The following is a 23113-nucleotide window of genomic DNA, read 5'->3' on the forward strand; positions in this document are numbered from 1 at the left end:
AAATGTCCAGTCAGCTACCGGCATTGATAATATTTTGACAAATTATGTGTTTGAAGACGTTCATAAATTTTGCTTAGATATAGGAATGTCTGATCATAAAGCACTGTTTATTGAAATGGCAAAAACAAACACAGGAACCTCACCTAAACATAAGCCTAAGTACTTTAAAAGAAATTTCAACTCAGAAAATTTAACTGTATTCCAGGACAGATTAAAAGAGATAGACTGGCAATGTAACAGTAACAAGTCAATTAATGAAAACTTTCAAAAATTCCTAAACAACTTCCTCCTTGTATTGAATGAAACCTTTCCACCTAAGTGTGCCAACACCAAATTGTCAAATAAACTAACTTGGACAACAGAAGGAATAAAAATTTCTAGTGCTAGGAAGCAGCAACTGCACAAAGAGCTGGAATATAACAGAGGTCTAGCTTTTATTGAATATGTGAAGCCTTATAAAAATGTTTTCAAAAATGTTGTAAAGGCAGCAAAACAAATGTCTAACAGTGAACTAATCTCAAATCATAAGAATAAATCAAAAGCATGTGGTCTGTTTTTAAATCAGAATTGGGCATTAAAGTTGGCATAGATAAAATTTGTAAAATAAAGCATGAAAACACCACCATTGTAAATCCTGCTCAAATATCAGAACACTTCAATGAATTTTTTATCAAAGTGACAATATCAAATGTCAATGTTACAAATTACAATAAAAATGTATGTCCATATGGGCTTGATCGAAAAAATATATCTCCCACAAAATTTAGAAATATTACAATGAAAGAAATAGAAGATCTTATCACTAAAAAATAAAAATTTGGTGGGTTGGGATGGGATACCTGCAAAAGTAATTAAATCAGTGTACAAAATAGTAAGTTCTCCACTAGTTGAATTAATCAAAAAATCATTTGAAGAAGGTTGTTTTCCAGAATCATTAAAATACATGGAAATAAAACCACTTTTTAAGAAAGGGTCAAGAGAAGAAATGGGAAATTATCATTCTATCTCCCTCCTTCCAGTGCTGTAACAAATTTTTTGAGAAAGTAGCTGCTATCCAAATCCAAAACTTTGTTGTATCACTGGGGATTATTTTGTGCAATCAATTTGGCTTCCAGCAAGGGAAAAATACAACAGCTGCCATAAATAATTTCATAGAAAAAATTAGCACAGCTGTAGACAAAAAAGTAAAGTAGCTGGAATTTTTTGTGACCTGACAAAGGCTTTCGATTCCGTAAATCATTCTTTGCTAATCCACAAACTAGAAAAATATGGGATTAATTGTGCAGTATACTTCAATGGCTTACTTCTTACTTATCTAATAGAAAACAAAGAACAATCATCTCTTCAAATGGTGTAAACTACCATTCAGATTGGAAAACTATAACACAGGATGTCCCGCAAGGTTCAATCCTCAGTCCAATTCTCTTTATATTGTATGTCAACGACTTACTATTAAAAATAAATTCACCATCTGTTCTGATTGCTGATGACATGTCTGTCTTGATAGAATCAAAGAAACAGAAACGATTCCTGATAGAGTCACTGGTACATTAGACTGGCTAGAGTCATGATTCCAGTTAAATGGTCTAAAGCTTAACATATCAAAAACAAACTTGATTGAATTCAGAACTAAGTAGTCAAGAGCAGGAAATTAGTATAAATCATAAAAGTGAAGAATTAATAGAAGTGCATTCTGACAAATTTCTATGTCTACATCTCAATAAGAATTTAAACTGGAACACACAAATTGAGTACCTGTGCACAAAACTGGGTAGCTTTGCATATGCCACTCATATATTATCAAGTGCTACTAACATGTCCACTCACAGAGTAGCATATCTAAGTTACTTTGAATCAGTGATAAGTTATGGCATTATTTTCAGTGGGAGCTCCAGAAGAAAATTATCAGAAATATGTGAACTGCACACCAAAGGGGACCATGCCATCCATTATTACAGAAACAAAAAATTTTGACTGTCCCCTCCCTATACATATACGAGCTAATGATATTTTTACAGATTAGATTAGATTAGTTTTTCATTCCACAGATCCATGCTGAGGAGATCCTCGTGGATGTGGAATATGTCTTTTTTTATTATTATTTTAAAGCTGAAATAACAATACTAACAGTATAAATATATACAATACATCATTTGTTTCTATTAAAAAGTTCGTCAATGGAGTAGAAGGAGATGGCCACTAGTAAGTCTTTCAGGCTCCTTTTAAACTGATCTTTATTTGTAACTAATTTTTTTAAGTTTACTGGCAAATTATTGAAGATGAGTGTTCCTGAATAGTGGACCCCTTTTTGAACTAAAGTAAGTGCTTTTAAGTCCTTGTGCAGATCATTTGTTCCTGGTATTGTATGTATGAACTGAGCTGTTTGTTGGAAAAAGAGATATGTTATTTAGGACAAATTTCGTTAAGGAGTAAATATACTGAGATGCAGTACTTAGTATACCCAGTTCTTTGAAGAGTTTTCTACAGGACGTCCATGAATTTACTCCACAAATAATACATATTACATGCTTTTGTACTCTGAAAGCTTTTGTTTGACTTGAAGAGTTACCCCAAACTATTACACCATATGAAATTATGGAATGAAAGTACGCAAAGTATGCAGGCTTTTGGATTTTTATGTCACCTATGTCTGTTAACACTCGAATTGCAAATACAGATTTGTTAAGGCATTTTTGCAGTTCTGTGGTGTGCTCCTCCCAACTGAATTTATTATCAAGTTTTAATCCCAGTAATTTAAGACTTTCAACCTCTTCTATCTGCTCTTCTTCATACTTTATACATATGCTGGGTGTAAACCTCTTGCAGGTTCTGAATTGCATATAGTGAGTCTTTTCAAAGTTTAATGTCAGTGAGTTGGCTTTAAACCATTTATTAACATCCATGAAAATATCATTAGCAGATCTTTCTAGAACTACATTCGACACACTATTTATTGCAATACTTGTGTCATCTGCTAACAAAACGAACTCTGCTTCTGGAGGTGTCACTGATGATAGATCATTAATGTACACAAGAATAAGCAATGGCCCTAAGATGGATCGTTGTGGGACACCACATGTAATTTCTTCCCATTCTGATGATAACTGATGACTTAATTCACTAGTCCCTTGCACTGACACTCTTTGTTTCCTGTTAGTGAGGTATGACTTGAACCATTTTGTAGCACTGCCTGTGACACCATAAATTCTAATTTATTTAAAAGGATATTGTGGTTCACACAATCAAATACCCTTGACAAATCACAGAAAATACCTGCTGCTTGTAACTTGTTATTTAATGAATTAAGTACATTTTCACTGTAGGTGTAAATAGCCTTCTTGGTATCAGAACCCTTCAGAAATCCAAACTGTGTTATTGATAATATGTTATTTGTGGTCAGACAGTTGAGAAGCTGCCTGTCCATAACTTTTTCTAAAATTTTTGAGAATGCTGGCAAAATTGGAATCGGTCCACAGTTTGATGGTATCTCTTTATCCTCTTTCTTGAATAGAGGCTTAACATCTGAATATTTTAGCCAGTCAGGAAATGTCCCAGTTATCATTGACCGGTTACACAAGTAACTCAGAATTGTACTAAACTCACAAGAACATGCCTTAATTAACTTTGTTGATATTTCATCGTAACCACTAGATTGCTTTGTTTTTGAAGATTTTATTATGGAAGTTATATCTTTTGGTGAAGTGAGTGACATATTCATGTCCCTAAAGCTATTTGTAAAGGCTAGTTTCAGATATTCAAGGGCATTATTTACTGATCCTGACAATCCCATTCTATAAAGTACTTAAATAGATTTGCCATACTATGCCCATTGGTTACTAATGTGTCATCTACTCTTAGTGCTATTTGCTCCTGTTCCTTTCTGGTTCTACCAGTCTCCTCTTTCACTATATCCAATATTGTTTTTATTTTGTTCCCTGACATTGCTATCTTCTCATAGTGCATTTGTTTAGAGGTCTGAATTACTTTTTTTAATATTTTACAGTATTCCTTGTATTTAACTAAATCATCAGCATTGGAGCTATTCTTGGTCGACAGATTCATTTTCCTTTTTGTCTTACAGGAAATCTTTATTCCTTGTGTAATCCATCGTTTTAGTATAGACTTCTGTTTAATTTGAGTAACTTTTAGAGGAAAACAGTTCTCAATCATGGTACTGACATTGTTCATAAATGTGTTATATTTTTCATTCATGTCATGAGTGCTATAAACATCTTTCCAGTTCATATCTTTGAGCAGTTTTCTAAAACACTCAATATTTGGTTGTTTGACTACTCACCTGCACTCAGATTTAGAAGTCTTGAAAATCTGCTTAGAATTTACATCTAAAACAAGAAGCTGCATGTCCTGATCTGATAGTCCATTTATAACAGGTTTTGTGATATGATTTTGTTCCTTTGATTTGTCTATAAAAATGTTATCAATGGCTGTCCTTGAGGATTTAGTGATCCTAGTTGGAAAATTTACAGTGTGAGTTAGATTGAAAGACAACATTACTAACTGCAGTATATGTTTACTGGAAGATTGCACTAGAAAATCTGTATTAAAGTCAGCAGCAATTAAAATTTCTTTGTTTCTTCCTGTTAAATAACCTGAAAGATCTTCTAGATGATTAATGAATAGATTATAATTTCCTGCAGGTTCTCGGTAAATAGTTACTATTGTATAGGATCTGTTATGGAACTCTACGTCTGTTTTACATGCTTCTAGAGGCTGCTCTAAACAGAATTTATTAACGTCAATGTTCTTGAATTTTTGGCAGTTTTTAATAAATGTGGCAACTCCTCCTCCATCCATATCTACTCTACAGAAGCAGGAAGCTAGCTTAAATCCTGAAATGTCTAACGTATCTATACCAGTGGTCACTTGATGTTCAGAAAGACAGATTATGTCAATTTGGTTAGATGAATTCATTTCATCAATACAAATGAGTATTTCATCAACTTTACTTCTCAGTCCCAGAATGTTCTGGTGTAATAAAGGTAACTGATACTACATACTAATGGGATTATAACTGCTTCGGAGAAGATGAACTGGCTGTTTCTGATTACTTTCTGTTAAACATTGTTTAAATGGAGGCTATATGCTAAAATCTGACTCCTGTGCATCTGTTTTCTCAAACTCAGTGTGTCTTCCAATCTCTCTTAAAACTTCTTTCCCCCTTCCCTATCCTAAAAAAGGCATCCCTCTAACATCTGTGACCACTGGTATTTTAACACTTGTGACAGTGTCCCCCCCTTAAGTTTTCTGCGACCACCCCAAACAGCTTTCCCTTCCCTTTCCTATTGAGGTGAAGGCCATGCCTAGTGTAGTCCCACCTATTGATAACATCCACAGGAATCAAACCAATATGGCACCCTATATCCGTCCTAAGCTACCACTTCAACTCCAAGTTGACCCTCCCTACGGGAGAGTTCAAATGAGGCTGATCATGGTGTCTCAACAAAGACACAAATCCCACACTCGAATGTTTCATTGCTGATGCTATCTTCACCAGGTCACTCTCTATGGAATATTCAGAGTCTCTGTCAATGCTATTTCCCGCACCACCAACTATCACCATGGCATCCTCCTTTGTGAAATCCTTGCATAAAGAAACTACATCCTCTGTTAACTGACCCAGATCTGCACTAGGCTTGAAAAAGTTTGTGACCTGGTATTATGGACGTTCATGAGTTATGGTACGACCTGTTGTGCTGAGTACCCATTTAGTTTTGGCTGGAAAAGATTTTGTTAATATTTGTATTCCAATGTAAGTTTAATTTGTGTTAAATAAAGAAAATAAATCAAGTGATGAAGAAACAGGCACAATCAGTGTCCAGCCTGATAATAAGTACCAGACATGAGCATTGTTATTTTCAGCAAGATAGAATGCCTTACAAGCAAGATTTTCTTCAAGGAACAGAAAGAAAAGGTAATGATTGCCATTATTTCTCACCTAGTTATCAGCTGCACATACATGTAAGCTAAAAAGGTGTATTCATTTTGAACTTTATTTTTCCAAATATTTGTTTGACATTAGAAAGGAGTGTCTCAACCTCAACTATGAAAACTTAATCTTTTGGAATTTCTTTCCTCCAACTGGAGGTTGCAACTATTACCTTTTACTGGCCAGTATAGGTAGGTAGCTACACATGAAATTTCAACCCTTAATCTCAGAACTACCTAAATACACTGGGACACACATTCTCTCATTTATGGTCTCAGTCTTGCAAAGGCCCGGTTCCACATGAGCTTGGTGTCAATTTAGAACGTCATTCTGGGTGAATGAGTCAACAAGGAAGATAATTATATATGTGGTGTCTGGTCTTTTGGACATGTCCAAAAGAACAGACAACTCATCTGAAAGAACAGGCACCACACATATAATTAATTGAGCTGCTGACAGCCAATGATCCCTTAGTGCAGATACACACCAAGTTCAAGGTCTTACGGGAATCAATGAGATGCAGTGAGTAATCAGGCTAATGAGCAGGGGCACTGCGTCAGTAGTGTGTGGTATAGGTTTAGAATTTGGGTCTGATGGGAGGCACAGTTTGTAGTTGTGGTGACCACTGTGTCTGGCTGGCATAGTGGTTAGTACAAGATGAATAGTAAGCAGCAGACCCAGGTTTGAATACTCATCCTGCACAAATTTTCAACTTGCCCCACTAAGATAAATCAATGGCCATTGGGAGCTAGTGCCCTTAATTCCTTTGTGCCAGGAAGATAATGCTCTCAAGCTCTTGAATTTTGGCTGTCACAGAGAGAATTCTTACAGTAATTCCACAAACCATTGCAGGGATGCTTGCTTTTTACACCAAGATATGTGGTTCAGTAGAAACTGAATTGGGGTGTTTAACATCTATAGTCAATAACAACCTGAAAATGGCACAGGAGATCAATCCCCAGGATGACATCAAAATCCTGCCTCCTTTTCCTTAATGCTTCCATCTCAAACTCATATTTTTTCTCTGCAGTTGTTAGTTTCACATGGCAAGTTCCCATAGCTTAATTATTTGTGCCCCTAACCCACTAATTCAGCAGGAAGGAGGCTTTAACATCCATTCATCACCATGGGGTAAAAATGTTATGCTCACTTGAGTGCCTGTATCAATCAAGATTCTACACTCCTTTTATGAATTTTCTAAAGGACAATAACATTTGTCATCTCTTTCAATCCATGAAAATTAACAAAGTTCATTGTTCCTAATGGGGGTGCAGAGGGGTGACTATACTTGCCTCTCCCCCCCCCCTCCCCGCCTCCCTCCCCAACCTCTCCGAGCCATTTCCCTGATTTGGTCCCACTCTACATTTGTAGTACTGGAATCGACACAAGATTATGTGAATACTGTTTGCAAATGTCTATGCAATCTTCTCCCAGCCTGTGTATAAGCATGGACAATTGGTCCTGGTAATACCTCACCTAATTTTGTATGTGTACCTCTGTGCTAACTCATTCACTGACACATCAAAGCTTTCTGTATTTTGTAATATATGTATTGTCTCCACTCAGGCACATGCATCACTCAAAAGCTTCAGGTGCACCACATTCAGCAGAAAGCCATCTGCTCATGAACAAAAATAATGAACATCAGAGACACTTCTGTATGAAAGTAGGACCATTCTCTGTAGGTTTCCCTGATAATGAAGGGTTGAAAGTAATGACAGGGAAGCTGCCCGCTATGTTAGACTGTGTGTTGGCAGTGCTAGTCTCAGTTTCCTAGATCCCTCAGGGGTAGCCTGAATTTTGAATCTTTCTTTGGCATAGATAATTGTTCCAGTGTCTGCTTGAATTTCTTCTCTATGTCACTATTCTTAAGAGTGAGTTTATACATCTGCTCTTGCAAAACCCTAATGGGGTCTCCACTATCACTTTCTGTTTCACACTCTAATTGTAAGTGTGCAGGAGGCATTGCTACAAATAATGGGATGAAAACTTAATAATTAATGAGAATATGACAAAGCAAGACAAAGAAACATTGTCCTCTGGAGGTCAACAACTGAAAAAGAAAAAAGTTCTCTGATTCTTCTCAGCTGTTGTGTTTTTGTTGTCTTCCACTGGCAGAGCAGTGACAGGATGATTGTAATGTGTAGCTAGCAACACTTACTTGTGGCGACAGCTTCATGGCACTTAGTGGTGTTGTGCAGTGATGATCCCTGACCCTCAAAGAGACAGGGATACAGTGGCTCTGTCAGTGATGAAATTTGAACCCTTGCAATTGAGGCTGGAGGCAGGATGCACTGCATGGTGTGGCAGGGAGGTTGTGGTTACATCTCAGTGTGGCTGATGCATGGGCTGGTACCTGGACCCAACCCACACTAGCACACTGGTGATAAACACGTGGCAGCGGCCTGGTCATCTATCAGCAGAGGAACGTGCATGGTGAGACAGGCAGAGGATTTAGGCCCCACAGTGTCAACCAACAAAAACCAGACACAAGAAGGCCAAGCATAGGTCTATTCCTTACCTTACCAATGACAACATGCATATGGTGGCCTCCAGCTTGAAAACATGTTAGTTCAATGACCATAAGGTGGACACTCATGTTAAACTTACTTCAGTTTTGCATAGGTACAGGGAAGGATGAGGAAGTGGCCATTCAACAAGGACAGCTTTAAATGATAACAGGAGAATGAAATAGGTAAAAAGCATGGTATACTTCAGTATATAGGGTGCAAAGGGAGGTAAGCTAAGTTACAGTCGACTGAAGTCTGGAGCATTAGGAGTGTAAAGGAAGGTTGTGTTTGTCAGGTCAGAGGCTGAAAATAGAGAGAGCGTTTCTTCTTGAACCGATGCTGTGCCCACATCCCTCAGAATTGCATGTGACCATCTTCCCACAGTTCCATTTGTTGCTGTAAGTAATAAGTGTAAACTGCACCTCACTAGTAGTCCCTTGGCCTGCAACATAGGTCAGTTCCAGTGCACACATCATGGGAATAATTTCATGTGCAGACAACAGCACTTAGCAAGAAAGAAAATTTAATAACTCAAGATCACTAACAAAATGCTCCAGAATTTCTCAAAACAGGTGGCTATCTGTGCAGTTCATTTGAACTCAGCAGATCCTTTATTTCCATTTTATTTGTTGGCCACACTGAAAATTCTTGGGAATAAGATGACAGTATGAAATGGGCACAAGTGGAATCCATGGGTTAAAATGTTGGCTGCCAGAAAAATAATCACTTGTACAGAAATCCTAGACAAGAGGTAGAAATAAAAAAATAAATTAAAAGAGTATCTTATTAGCCACTCTTCCTACAATTTATCAGCATATTTCACTTCTAGGATAAAAAAACTACTGTTTATAGTACACTTGTAATTAACTTTTGCAGTGTATATTGCTATCTGAAATCAATTAAGTTATGTGTGTGCTTAATACAGTACATAAATACAGTATGCAGTACATAAATACAGTGATTGAGTAGTATAAGAGGCAGAGCAGTGAATTTTTTTCAGAGTAACTGCTTTTCTTCATTACATATTCATACCTCACAGTTAGCAGTTATCATTGTAAATAAACTGTCGTTCCTACAGCTATTTTGGTGCTGTTCTTTCAGGCCCTTGCATGACAGGTTAGGGTCAATCTGCAGTGGTACATTACCACTTTTCACCAAGAACATTTATAAAAATATACCACAATAATTTTAATTTAAGAATATTAATGATAAAATATATATGCATGCTTATTTTAAAATTATTAAAAAGGATGCCTGAGTACTGTAGATGCAAAAGACAAAACTTTATGATAGTTTCCATAATAAAAAGAATCACTTTGAAGCCCTGCACTATGTTTTAGCACTTGTATCAGGAAGGAATAATTTGAGTAGGGATGATAAGTGGTGTTTTGAGGAGCAGTGGTAATGGAATTTGTGGGTTAGTTTGTGAAAATGTGCACTGTGGAGGAATGGGTGGTCAGTGGCATTTGATTTGGGACAGGGTGTGTAGCATGGAAGCCAACTTAGGAGCAATGGGAGAAAGGTGAAGCATAGGCCCAGTAAGGAGGAGGGCAGCCTGATGTGAAAAATCATATGGAGATAGGGATCAGATTGATAGGAAGGCTACATGTAAAGGTGATTTTTTTTTGTCTGGTTGGAAGAGGCTCCTCCTGTTGTGTAGAGAGAGGATTGTTAAATAGTGAGGAAATTGTGGAATTGTTAGAGTCAAGTTTGTGGGACAAATTGGTTATACAGCAATCTTTAGTACAAATGAGAGGGGAGGGAAAATTGGCATGCTGGTACACAATTTGAATAGCATAGTCTAAGTGTATATTGTAAGCATGATGGAGTTCATTTTATTCAAGATAAAGTACTATTCAGCAGAAGCAACCACAAAGCCACAATGTATATTATGTAAACTAGATAACTGCATATCTTACAGAGGTCTCTATAAGGATGTTGGAATTCTTACACTTACACTCGACAATAGTTAATTCTTAGTGGTTTTAGTTTCTCTTAAATAAATATCAACTGAATTACGATTTGCACGAGAATACAAAACACAAAAATAATTTTCATTTAGACCTGGCCTTCCTGTCTAGGTGATGGAATGGAGTATGTAGTCTAATATACAGGTTTTCAATGAGCTCCTGTCTAACATAAAGCAAGAAATTAGGAATCCCCACCATTAGATAACAAATCAAAAGCATACTTGCTTTGCCACATCTTGCAAAAATCATGTGATTGTCCTGGCTCCTGGAGCAAAAATTCTTGTTAACTACCTGAAAAGTAGCAACATCATTTTAAAATTATGTGACAAATAGTAATATGTTATAAACTTGTTTCTGCTCTTACAGATATAGGTAATACTTTTCTTCAAAAACTATCAGTGCACCAAATTGTAAGCAGCGCCGGACATCGAAATTTCATCTCTATGAAGGCAGCTGACAATAAATGACAAAGTGGCATGAAGTGTATTACATACTGGGTATGCTAAGATCAGCATTTTAGCACAACTGCACAACACAATTAGGGGGAACATAATCTGTATCACCTACATCATGTCACCTATATCACCTGCATATAAGGATAGATTATGCAGCACATTTTTCATTCACGAACTGAATCTGAATGTTGCTTGTTTGTAAGAAGATACATATTATGCCGTGTAAATTGATAAGTAAAAACTTTATCCCAGATGAGATGAGAAGGAAAGACTCTTTTGTTCTCATCCTGTACAGTAAGTCTCCCTTGACCTGGGGTTCTGGGGACCTTTCTGAACCACATTCTTTTCCCCAAACCTCTCCAGTCCTTTTCCTTCACCCCTCCTCCTTCTCCTTCAAGTCTTCTGCCAGAATAAGGAGCCACTGGCTCCAAAATCTTGTAAAAATTAAACCCTTTTGTGTGTGTGGTTCCCCTGCTGTGATCTGGTGAGTAGATTTTTTTATCTGTCTATTTACATTGTATAATCAGTAACTGATTATTTTCATTGTCATGTTATGTCTTGTGTAAGAAGAGAATCATCTACCAGCATGTCACAGTTTGACAGCGGCAGGTTTGTGACTTATCGAGACTGTGGTTTATCATTCTGCCATATTACTGCCCACATTGGCCAGGATCCCATGACTCCATAAAATATGTAATTAAGACATTCAGGAGGCTTATACATAACATCTACACTTTTGCAAATCTCTGTGAAGTGCATGTTGGATTCCAATGGCAAAAAATGAACAGCACACAAGGGGACAAACAAATTGTTTGTTTGGCCTTGTAGGTCCATACAGGCAAGTCACAACCAACATCAAGCCACCAAACAAGCTTGTTTGCAGCAATATAGTAATCTACATAGTCAGTGCTATTATGCTATTATACTTAGAGCACCATGGGCTGACAGCAGGGTGACGAATGCTGCAGCTTTCCTTAGTGCGCCAGCAGAGAGAGGAACACTGAAGTTGTGCTTCCAACAACAACATTGGTCTCAGGAGTGGCACTTCTCAGCAGAATTTGTAATGGATCATTATTATTCTTTTTTCTTTATTGTTTTCTTTTTATACATGTAAGCCACGTATAACCAATGGTAAAGTAACAAGTTATTTCATTCCAGTGATAATGTTGTGATACAAAACAAAAAAAAGGGGGGGATACATTCTTCAATTGATTAATTTCTGTATCTTCACCTTTTTGCCTCTATAAGTGATAGCAGGGGATGTATGATGAGCTCCACCATTATTATTCTTTTTTTCTTCATTCTTTTCTTTTTATACATGTAAGCCAAGTATAACCAATGGTAAAGTAACAAGTTATTTCGTTCCAGTGATAATGTTGTGATACAAAACAAAAAAGGGGGATACATTCTTCAATTGATTAATTTCTGTATCTTCACCTTTTTGTTTCTATAAGTGATAGCAGGGAATGTATGATGAGTTCCACCATGCCAGGATTATTCAAAAAAATATTTATTCCAGCTATACATTAAAAAGTGTTATAAAAGTTATTAGGAAGACCAAGTTTATTTACATATATTTAAATCAATAACCCCATCTGTACATCATTTCACCCATGCCGAGAATCTTGGATCAAGAGGATCAAAGCAGACCAGAGGAATTTGTGTGAGCAACGGAGAGGTTATTGAGAAGAAGTACATAACTTTAAATAATGAGTATTGAACTTAAATGCATTGACATAGAAGGTCTGTTGATATTAGTTTCAGTTGAAGTTCGCCCAAGATAATTGTAACTTCCAATTTATTTCAGTTATTCTTTCCAATTAATTTTCTTAAATCATTCAAGCATCAATTATTAACCAGTTTCCATTATATTATTTGGGCATTGACAATTTCCGATATTTACCTCTGAATGGGAAAGAACAAACACCATGGTCTTTATCAGGGTGTTTCAAAATGTTTTATATCATACCTGGACAGAAGCACAGAAAATTATATTTGTTATTGAATACACACAGGGTGACAATCTGCTTTGGGATACGGACAGGGTGGAACGTTGCCACTACTATGAACAGTTTGAGAGAGCCTTTCTGGATAAATATTGGTGTGATGCCATACAAGAGAGGCTCAGACATGTAGTATTCTACCTAGCTCTGCTCAATAGCAATCATGGATACTTAAGAAGCTATTTTGAAAAATATTCTAATACAACCAGATACTGGATGAACTGTATCTCAGTAGACTGCTGAAAATTTTAAATTGCCATCTTTCTGCCCACATTAAGGAAAAACTCACTACCATTCTGGAACATGACACAGAATACTTTATTTGTACTGCACTCAATGGATCTGATATATGAAAAGAGACCAGTACAAGCCAAACTTGTTAATACACAGATAGTGCCACAGAGATTTATGAAACCAACAAGTGAACAACAGATTCATAGTACAACATGGATGGCACCCTTACCTGACACAGACTATGTAATAGTAACGGTAATGGTAATCACAACAGCAATTGAGAAAGTCATAAGTTCCAAGGTGTCTATAAAAGAAATGAGCAAAAATTTAACAAAAACAATTACAACAGGCAAGCAGCATATGGCCAGTATTTGTAATATGTACAAACACAAGCTACTGACAATAATCAACCGATCACTTGGCAAACACAAAACAATACCAGGCAGCCAAATAACTCAGACAGTGAGATTCAGACAGCAAAATAATGTGCATGTGCCAAATAACGTTCAAAGGCAAAGAGACTTTCAGTCGGCATCCCCACAGGATACTAATTGGCATAATCAAACATGGACAGTTGATAGAGTAGAAGTTACACCTAGCTGAGAGAACAATGCAACCACAACACTGGACAACTTGAATTGATCATTGGAGGCCCCCTTTTTGTGACTTTGGTGGATAGTGGGGCATGAGCTTGATCAACACTGGCTTCATCAGATACAATCATGGTAGTGATATGAAAGATGATCTGTATCAAGGTAATGAGGGTACACAGAAAGACTTGACAGAAGTAAAAGTACAAGCTACTATTAAAGCCAGAATATTTGACCTTGATGTACCCATTGTGCTTGACAAGGTGCCATGACTAATTTGATATCACAGGGAATCTTTCAAGAACTGAATAAATGTAAACTTATACCCACAATGTCAGTGCAAAATTGCAAGGCACAAACTGCCACTGGTCAGAAATTGAAAAGAGTCAAATTACAAGCCTTAATTTCCATACATATAGGACAGTTTTCTGTAAGATGCAATTTTTTGATGGTTGTTGTTGTTGTGGCCTTCAGTCCTAAGACTTGTTTGAAAGCAGCTCTACATGCTAATCTATCATGAACAAGCTTCTTCATCTCCCAGTACCTACTGCAGCCTACATCCTTCTGAATCTGCTTAGTGCATTCATCTCTTGGTCTCCCTCTATGATTTTTGCCCCCCACGCTGCCCTCCAGTACTAAATTGGTGATCCCTTGATGCCTCAGAACATGTCCTACCAACCGATCACTTCTTCTAGACAGGTTGTGCCACAAACTCCTCTTCTCCCCAATTCTATTCAATATCTCATCATTAGTTATGTGATCTACCCATCTAATCTTCAGCACATTTCGAAAGCTTCTATTCTCTTCTTGTCTAAATTATTTATCGACCATGTTTCACTTCCATACATGGCTACACTCCATACAAATACTTTCAAAAAAAGGCTTTCCGACACTTAAATCTACACTCAATGTTAACAAATTTCTCTTCTTTGGAAATGTTTTCCTTGCCATTGCCAGTCTACATTTTATATCCTCTCTACTTTGACCATCATCAGTTATTTTGCTCCCCAAATAGCAAAACTCCTTTACTACTTTAAGTGTCTCATTTCCTAATCTAATTCCCTCAGCATCACCTGACATAATTTGGCTACATTCCATTATCCTTGTTTTACTTTTGTTGATGTTCATCTTATATCCTCCTTTCAAAACACTGTCCATTCTGTTCAACTGCTCTTCCAAGTCCTTTGCTGTCTCTGACAGAATTACAATGACATCGGCAAACCTCAATTTTTAATTTCTTCTCCATAGATTTTAATTCCTACTCCAAATTTTTCATTTGTTTCCCTTACTGCTTGCTCAATATACAGATTAAATATCATCGTGGAGAGGCTACAAGCCTGTCTCACTTCCTTCCCAACCACTGCTTCCCTTTCATGCCCCCCGACTCTTATAACTGCCATCTGATTTCTGTACAAATTTTAAATAGCCTTTCGCTCTCTATATTCTACCCCTGCCACCTTCAGAATTTGAAAGAGAGTATTCCAGTCAACATTGTCAAAAGCTTTCTCTAAGTCTACAAATGCTAGAAACATAGGTGTGTCTTTCTTTACTGTCAAACTCTTCACATAGTATCATATATCCCATTTCATCTTCATCTACCTCCTCTTTAATTTCCATAATATTGTCCTCAAGAACATTGTCCCTGTATAGACCCTCTATATACCCCTTCCACCTTTCTGCTTTCTCTTCTTTGCTTAGAACTGGGTTTCCATCTGAGATCATGGTTCTCTTTTCACCAAAGGTCTCTTTAATTTTTCTGTAGGCAGTATCTATCTTACCCCTAGTGAGATAAGCCTCTACATCCTTACATTTGTCCTCTAGCCATCCCTACTTTGCCATTTTGCACTTCCTGATGATCTCATTTTTGAGACGTTTGTATTCCTTTTTGCCTGCTTCACTTACTGCATTTTTGTATCTTCTCCTTTCATCAATTAAATTTAATATATCTTCTGTTACCCAAGGATTTCTACTAGTACTTGTCTTTTTACCTACTTGAACCTCTGCTGCCTTCACTATTTCATTCCTCAAAGCTACCCATTCTTCTTCTACTGAATTTCTTTCCCCCATTCCTGTCAATTGTTCCCTTATGTTCTCCCTGAAACTCTGTACATCCTCTGGTTCTTTCAGTTTATCCAGGTCCCATCTCCTTAAATTCCTGCCTTTCTGCAGTTTCTTCAGTTTTAATCTACAGTTCATAACCAATAGATTGTGGCCAGAGTCCATATCTGGCTCTGGAAATGTCTCACAATTTAAAATCTGATTCCTAAATCTCTGTCTTACCATTATATAATCTATCTGAAACCCTTTAGGGTTCTTCCATGTATACAACCTTCTTTCATGATTCTTGAACCAAGTGTTAGCTATGATTAAGTTATGCCCTATGCAAAATTCTACCAGGCGACTTCCTCTTTCATTTCTTAGCCCTAATCCATATTCATCTACTTCATTTTCTTCTCTTCCTTTCCCTACTGTCGAATTCTAGTCACCCATGACTATTCAATTTTTGTCTCCCTTCACTTCCTGAATAATTTCTTTTATCTCATCATACATTTCATCAATTTCTACGTCATCTGCAGAGCTAGTTGGCAAATAAACTTGTACTACTGTAGTAGGTGTGGGCTTCGTGCCTATCTTGGCCACAATAATGCGTTCACTATGCTGTTTGTAGTAGCTTACCCACACTCCTATTTTTTTATTCATTATTAAACCTACTCCTGCAACACGCCTATTTGATTTTGTATTTATAACCCTGTATTCACCTGACCAAATGTCTTGTTCCTCCTGCCACTGATATTACTAATTCTCACTATATTTGTCTTTAACCTATCCATTTCCCTTTTTAAATTTTCTAACCTACCTGCCCGATTAAGGGATCTGACATTCCACCCTCCTACCCATAGAACGCCAGTTTTCTTTCTCCTGATAACGACATCCTCTTGAGTAGTCCCTGCCTGGAGATCCAAATGGGTGACTATATTACCTTTTTACCTCTGGAATATTTTACCCATTTTACCCAAGAGCACGCCATCATCATTTAATCATACAGTAAAACTGCATGTCCTTGGGAAAAATTACGGCTGTAGATTCCCCTTGCTTTCAGCCGTTCGCAGTACCACAACAGCAAGGCCGTTTTGGTTGGTGTTACAGGGCCAGATCAGTCAATCATCCAGACTCTTGCCCCTGCAACTACTGAAAAAGCTGCTGCCCCTCTTCAGGAACCACACATTTGTCTGGCCTCTCAACAGATACCCCTCCATTGTGGTTGCACCTATGGTACTGCTATCTGTATCGTTGAGGCACGCAAGCTGACCAACGGCAAGGTCCATGGTTCATGGGGGGGGGGGGGGGGAGGGAGGGGTGAGGGGGGGAGGGGGGGGTTGATGGTAGAAAAATTATATAAGAAAATAAGACGTGAGGAAAACAGGGGAAACAGGGGCAGCTCAGTTTTGATGGCACATTCCCCAAGGGATTGCAGATTCTGTAGATTCTTGGCTTGTTGGGAACTAGTGTTTTCCACCAACAGTGTCCCATTATGCAATTGCTAACAGATTTCAAACTGCCAACAATGCTCTCGAGGCCTTTGTGAATACAGAAAGGGGAAACTTTCTCAAAGCTGCCCTCTTTCCTTTTAATGATTAAAAACACATTCTGACCACCAGCATGTGTTCTGTTACTAGTCATGACACTTCCATATTTCACTCCTGAGTCAGGAGGACTGGCTACACGTGCCCTATTGTTGTACTGGGTGTTGGTACCTACCAGCGGTCCACCCTTTCCATTGGTAGGAGGCAAAGAAGATTTTGAACGATCCTTCTTGGTCCTACAAGCTTCTAGGGAACTAGAAGGCCGCCTAGACAGAGTCCCGCATGCCTAGTTAAGCTTTATACAACTTGACCAGAGGCTGTCCGCCTCAACAGCAATGCATCTCATCAGCGTGCACCATAACTTAAGATAGAGGGTTTTTTTTTATACGGGTTTATTCCATCCTCACGATCTAGGCAGTCAAGCCGAGTTCTCCATTCCCTGAAACACACAACGTTCCACTGCCACACTGCACGGTGATTACTGAAGCATGCCCAGAGCTCACAGTGACAGGGGACTAGCAGCAGCACTTACCAGCTCAGGAACCCCAGAGTCATGACGCCCATACCCAGCAAATGAATGCTGAGCCCCTGGAGGCAATTAATAGCTGATAGTTCAATCAGTATGGATAAATTTAGGACATACCAAGTACCAATTGATATAGGAAAAGGTCAATGTCATTCCACTGTAAGTAACCAATTATTTGTAATAGACCAAATCAGGAAAGTACTAATAGATGTAAAACTGAAGTTACTCATGACTTTGAAGTACAATTGGTAAATCCCATATTATATTTGTCAATACCTACAATAACGAACACTCAACAGCCGAAGAAGTAAACATCAACACAATGAAACTTTTTGTTCTACCTCATACCCAAAACCATGGACAATGAGGGAAGCAGTAAGAAAAGAGATTAACAGGATGCTAGAATGGGGCATAATACAACCATCATTTTCCTCTTATTGTTGCCATATTTTGGCCGTGAGTAAGCCAGATGGCAAGGTGCACTTGGTCCTCAGTGCATGTAACATTAATAAGATTATTTTAGCAGTCCAAACACATCCAGACAATTTAGAGGAACAACTCCAGTCCTCATATTGGGAAATAAACTACAAGAAGAAAGTTGGAAGTGTACCACCTTCAGATTTGGTGGCAGGAGCTTTGTATTTTAAGTATTACCGTTTGGACTGAACGTAAATGCAGGTGTATTTATCTCTGCACTGGACAGAGTGCTAGGGCCCAAACTTTTGAGTATGGTAACAGTATATGTGGGGTGACCTTTTAGTCACTACACCCACTTGGGTAGAACACTTGGGATTAATTGAACCAGTATTGAGTCGCTTTTATGAATATAAAGTAATAGCAAATTCAAGAAATCTAATTTTGGACAAGAAAAGGCACAATTATTAGGACACACAATCTCTTTGGAAGGCATACTGCCAGATTCTAAAAAACTTGATGTCAGTAGGAACTGCACTGTTCCTCAAAACAAGAGACAATTAAAGTCATACTTCAGGCCTAGTCTCATTTTTGAGGAAATTCACCCTTAACCAACTTTGGAACAGTGATGCTATACCCAATCTTCTCCGGAAAAACAGACCTTGGTTATGCGAATAGCAATGTCAAACCAGTTTGAAGAACATCAAGCAAGCCTTATTAAATGTTAATATTTTATCACAACCAGACAAGAAGTATGATGATAATGTTTGGTTTGTGGGGTTTGTGAGGTGCTCAACTGCGGGGTCATCAGTGCCCGTACAAAGTCCAAATTTTTACACAGTCCAATTTTTTACATAGTCCAATCTAGCCACTGTCACAAATGATGATGATGATGATGAAATGATGAGGACAATACAAAAGCCCAGTCCCCAAGCAGAGAAAATCCCCAACCCGAACAGGAATTGAACCCGGGACACAGTGATCCAGAGGCAGCAATGCTAGCCATTGGACCACAAGCTGCAGACAGGCATGAAGAAGGATTTTTGTTTGTGCACTGAAGCATCTCCTCAAAGTCTGGATGCATGCCTTTTTCAAATGGTAGAAGAAGAGGGAAATTTCATACCTAAAGTAATTAGCTTTGCCAGCCGCACCTTATCTGAAGATGAATGTTCGTATTCAGTCACAGACTTGGAGGGTTTGGCTGTAATTTGGTCCTTGGGGTACACATACAAAAATACACTGTGACCATCAGTCCCTATAACTTTTGTTAACTTGTAAATTACTACTCTGACAGATAGCCAGATGGTGTATGTATTTTCAAGAATTCAATTTTGAAATAGTGTACATAAAGGAAAGCAGAACATAATAGCTGATTATCTTTCTCAATGACCACAAGGTTTAGCATAATTCAATGTTCTTTTAGAGCAGGAAGGTGAAATAAGAGCTATGTTGATGGAAGACAAAACACTCTGAACATATTATATCCGCGTGTGTAGACACATGGAGCAATTACAGCAGGAAGACACATGATGGATTAAGGTAAGAGTAAATCTTATGCATAACGGTGATGAAAAGTTAAAAAGGTTTCTCACTATGCACAAAGATGTTCTGTTCCATAGGAACCATCCCAAACAAGAACAATTGTGTGTGTGTTTGCCAGAGGAGTATGTGGATGATTTTATCTTATACACACACAATACTTGGGGCATTATGGCACTGCAAAATGCACTGATAAAATAGGTAAGTATTGTTATTTCAGCAACTGTAGATGAAGAGTATTACAGGTGGTAAGAAAGTGTATTGTTTGCCAGAAAGCATAACATTCTAACATCTTAACATCTCAAAACAGATAGAACTACATCCCATTGTGGCTAATAAGTGTCTAGAAAAGGTATCAGTAGATATGGCTGGACCCTATCCCAAGGGTAAGGGGGGAGTAAAATATATAGAAGACTTGCATCATATTTTCACAAAATATATAAAATTATATGCTGTACAGAATATTACAGCCAATTCAATTATAAGATGAACTGAAGAGGATTATTTTGCAAGAGCAAGAAAACCAGTAGTCATGTTAACAGATAATGCCTCATATTTTATTGAATGTAAATGGAAAGAGTTCATAGATTCCAGCTAAATCAAACACATTTTGCTGGTCACTGTGACCGAGCGGTTCTAAGCGCTTCAGTGGGGAACCCTGCAACTGCTATGTTCGCAGGTTTGAATCCTGCCTCGTGCATGGATGTGTGTGATGTCCTTAGGTTAGTTAGGTTTAAGTAGTTCTAAGTTCTAGGGGACTGATGACCTCAGATGTTAAGCCCCATAGTGCTCAGAGCCATTTGAACCTAACACATTTTAGTATCTAATTTTCATCCCAAAGCAACCCCCACAGAAAAGGTTTTGAAGGAATTCAACAGGTTTGTAAGGACCTATATACCTCATAAAAATACCAAGTGGATTGAATATGTCACGCCCGTCTCACAAGCTGTTAACAACATTCCCCATACATCAACTGGATTTACACCAAATGAGCTGATGTTCAATTGCAAACAGGTAGATAAGTGGGAAAAACCTTTGTTCAGGATACAGATAATGGAATTATCACTGGATGATAAAATACAGCAAGCAGTAATCAACCTAGACACCTGGGCTAAATATATATGAAAGGATTATATGACAGAAAGCTGAGACATACAACATAATTTTATACGAGATAAAAGGTGTTACTTAGAACACTTCCCAAACAAAAACTTTAATACTGAACCGTAATTGGCAACTGTTATATACTGCACCATACACTATTTCTAAAATCCTCTACGTGGGAGCATACAGACTGGTACACATGAACACAGGTAAAGACAAGGGCCTTTACCCATACAAAGACTTGAGAATGTTTATATACTGAAGAAGGGCTTTATACCTTCTAAGTTGTAAATATGTATAATAATATTAGATTTAGGATGCTGGAAAATCACATTCCAGAGTTTATGTTGTTAGTTGATAAGCATAATTTTTGTTTGTGTTTTCTCTTATATGTCAAATGCGTAAATGATGAGAAGAGTGGATGTAACAATGAAGAATTTTACTTTTATATGTCTAGAGACATCGATACTTCATATACAATGCTTTGCCTTGCGCGTAGCCCAGCTGTAAACAAATAAATGAACCTTTGAAATGCACAGTAGACGATAATGCATTACACAACTTGCCATGAAATTAGTGGTATCAGAGCGACACAGCTCATGCGCATTGGGGAGCAAGCTAGTCAACAAACAGCAAGCATGTGCCATGCCAGACAGACACAGTGGTGAGTGTTCGAGCACCTAAAACAAAGAAACCCTATGAGCTACAGCCTGCACTAGCATTTGTAAAGCCTATCGCATAAACAGGGACATAGAAAATTAAGAGAGAGTCTATACTACAACTATGACTATCTGCACAATGCACACATACAAAGATAAGCTAAGGGATGATATACATGGAAAGGGACCCCAAACTATGAGATGTTGACTGAAGTTATGCTACTATATACATTGTATCTATATGTGTGCAATATTTCCTAATTTAAGTAGTGAAAGACATGCACAAATCATATTTGTAGGACCAGAAAAGTCTTGCTGCAGGTAAATAAGTGAGTTCAGTATAAGTGGCAAACTGAATACGTAATGGACCACATTACTTTTTTCTCTTCGTTCTTGGCCTATAAAGCCAACTGTAAAGTAATAAGTTATTTTATGGAAAAGATAATGGTTTCTTAGAGAAGAGATATGCTCTTCAACTGAGTAATTTCTGTATCTTCACCTGTTTGTCTCTATAAGTGGTAGTGGATGAATATATGATGAATTCTGTCATGCCAGTATTGTTCAAAAATGTGTATTCCAACAGTACATTAAAAAGAAGTGTTATAAAAGTTACTAGGGAGACCAAGTATATATATAGATATTTATATGAATAACCCCATCTGCTCATCATTTCACCCATGCTGAGAAACTTGCATTAAGAGGATCGAATCAGACAAGAGGAATTTGCATGAGCAGCAAAGGGGTGATTCAGTAACAGCATTGTCATAACCAGCTGTATGCACAATGGAGATAACAAGAAGAAATGTGTAAATTTAAATGACGAATGTTAATTTTAAATGTACTCTCATTCAAGGTCTGTTGATATTACTGACGGTTAAAATGAACCCAGGATATGCATACCTTCCAATTTCTTTCAATTATTCTTTTCAATTTCTTTTAATTATTCAGTCAGCAATAATTAATCAGTTTCCATTATATTATTTTGCTCACCACTGTAAGGTAAGTAGAGATGCACATGTGACATTGAATAAGTTTTTTGATAGCACCGACCACATACTGAAATGAATGAATACATGGTTGAATATATCGAAAATGCATTAGTAGCAATCAAGCCATTATGAACTTATCTATGAGGATTTAATTTTAAATTAGTGTTAAGTTTTTATTCCAGGGAATGATGCATCAGCACATCCTCAAGTGAACACAGATAAATGCTTTAGTCTGTTAGGTACCATATAAACATAAGAAAGTTCCACACCACAAGATAAATATAGTTATAAGTTTAGGATACGTATGAATGCAATAGTGTGAAAGTATGTGAAGAGGAAAACAGTTGCAGTACATCACATATCGCAATGCTGAACTAAGGATGAGCACCATCGAATAATCAAGAGGTCAAAACCAAACTATTGTTAGTGTCAACTAACCATGAAAGTGTCAAACACCTGATTTATATTGAATTTGTATGCATGTTTTTTATTTATGTTAGCACTGTTTTACACTCATTGTACGGAACATATTGTATTGATGATACAACTCCGTAGCATCAGCCTATGAAATGGTTATCCTTTATACATT

At 37.5% G+C, this 23113-nt stretch overlaps 1 protein-coding gene across 2 annotated transcripts in view; it reads right to left on the minus strand.

Annotated features, from left to right (window-relative positions):
* LOC126356729 (V-type proton ATPase subunit E-like) overlaps positions 1-23113 on the minus strand; it is a 274209-nt gene that overhangs the window by 69293 nt on the left and 181803 nt on the right. Inside the window, exon 5 of one of the 2 annotated variants that reach the window (XM_050007394.1) lies at positions 22436-22591. The exons of the other annotated variant lie outside the window; for it this stretch is intronic. Within the exon in view, the coding sequence (XP_049863351.1) occupies positions 22508-22591 (84 nt within the window). The 3' untranslated portion in view covers positions 22436-22507. Of the gene's footprint in view, positions 1-22435; positions 22592-23113 lie in introns of those variants that run through there. 2 annotated transcript variants of the gene reach the window in all.

The sequence above is a fragment of the Schistocerca gregaria genome, chromosome 1, assembly GCF_023897955.1.
Source record: "Schistocerca gregaria isolate iqSchGreg1 chromosome 1, iqSchGreg1.2, whole genome shotgun sequence".
NCBI classification, from domain to species: domain Eukaryota; kingdom Metazoa; phylum Arthropoda; class Insecta; order Orthoptera; family Acrididae; genus Schistocerca; species Schistocerca gregaria.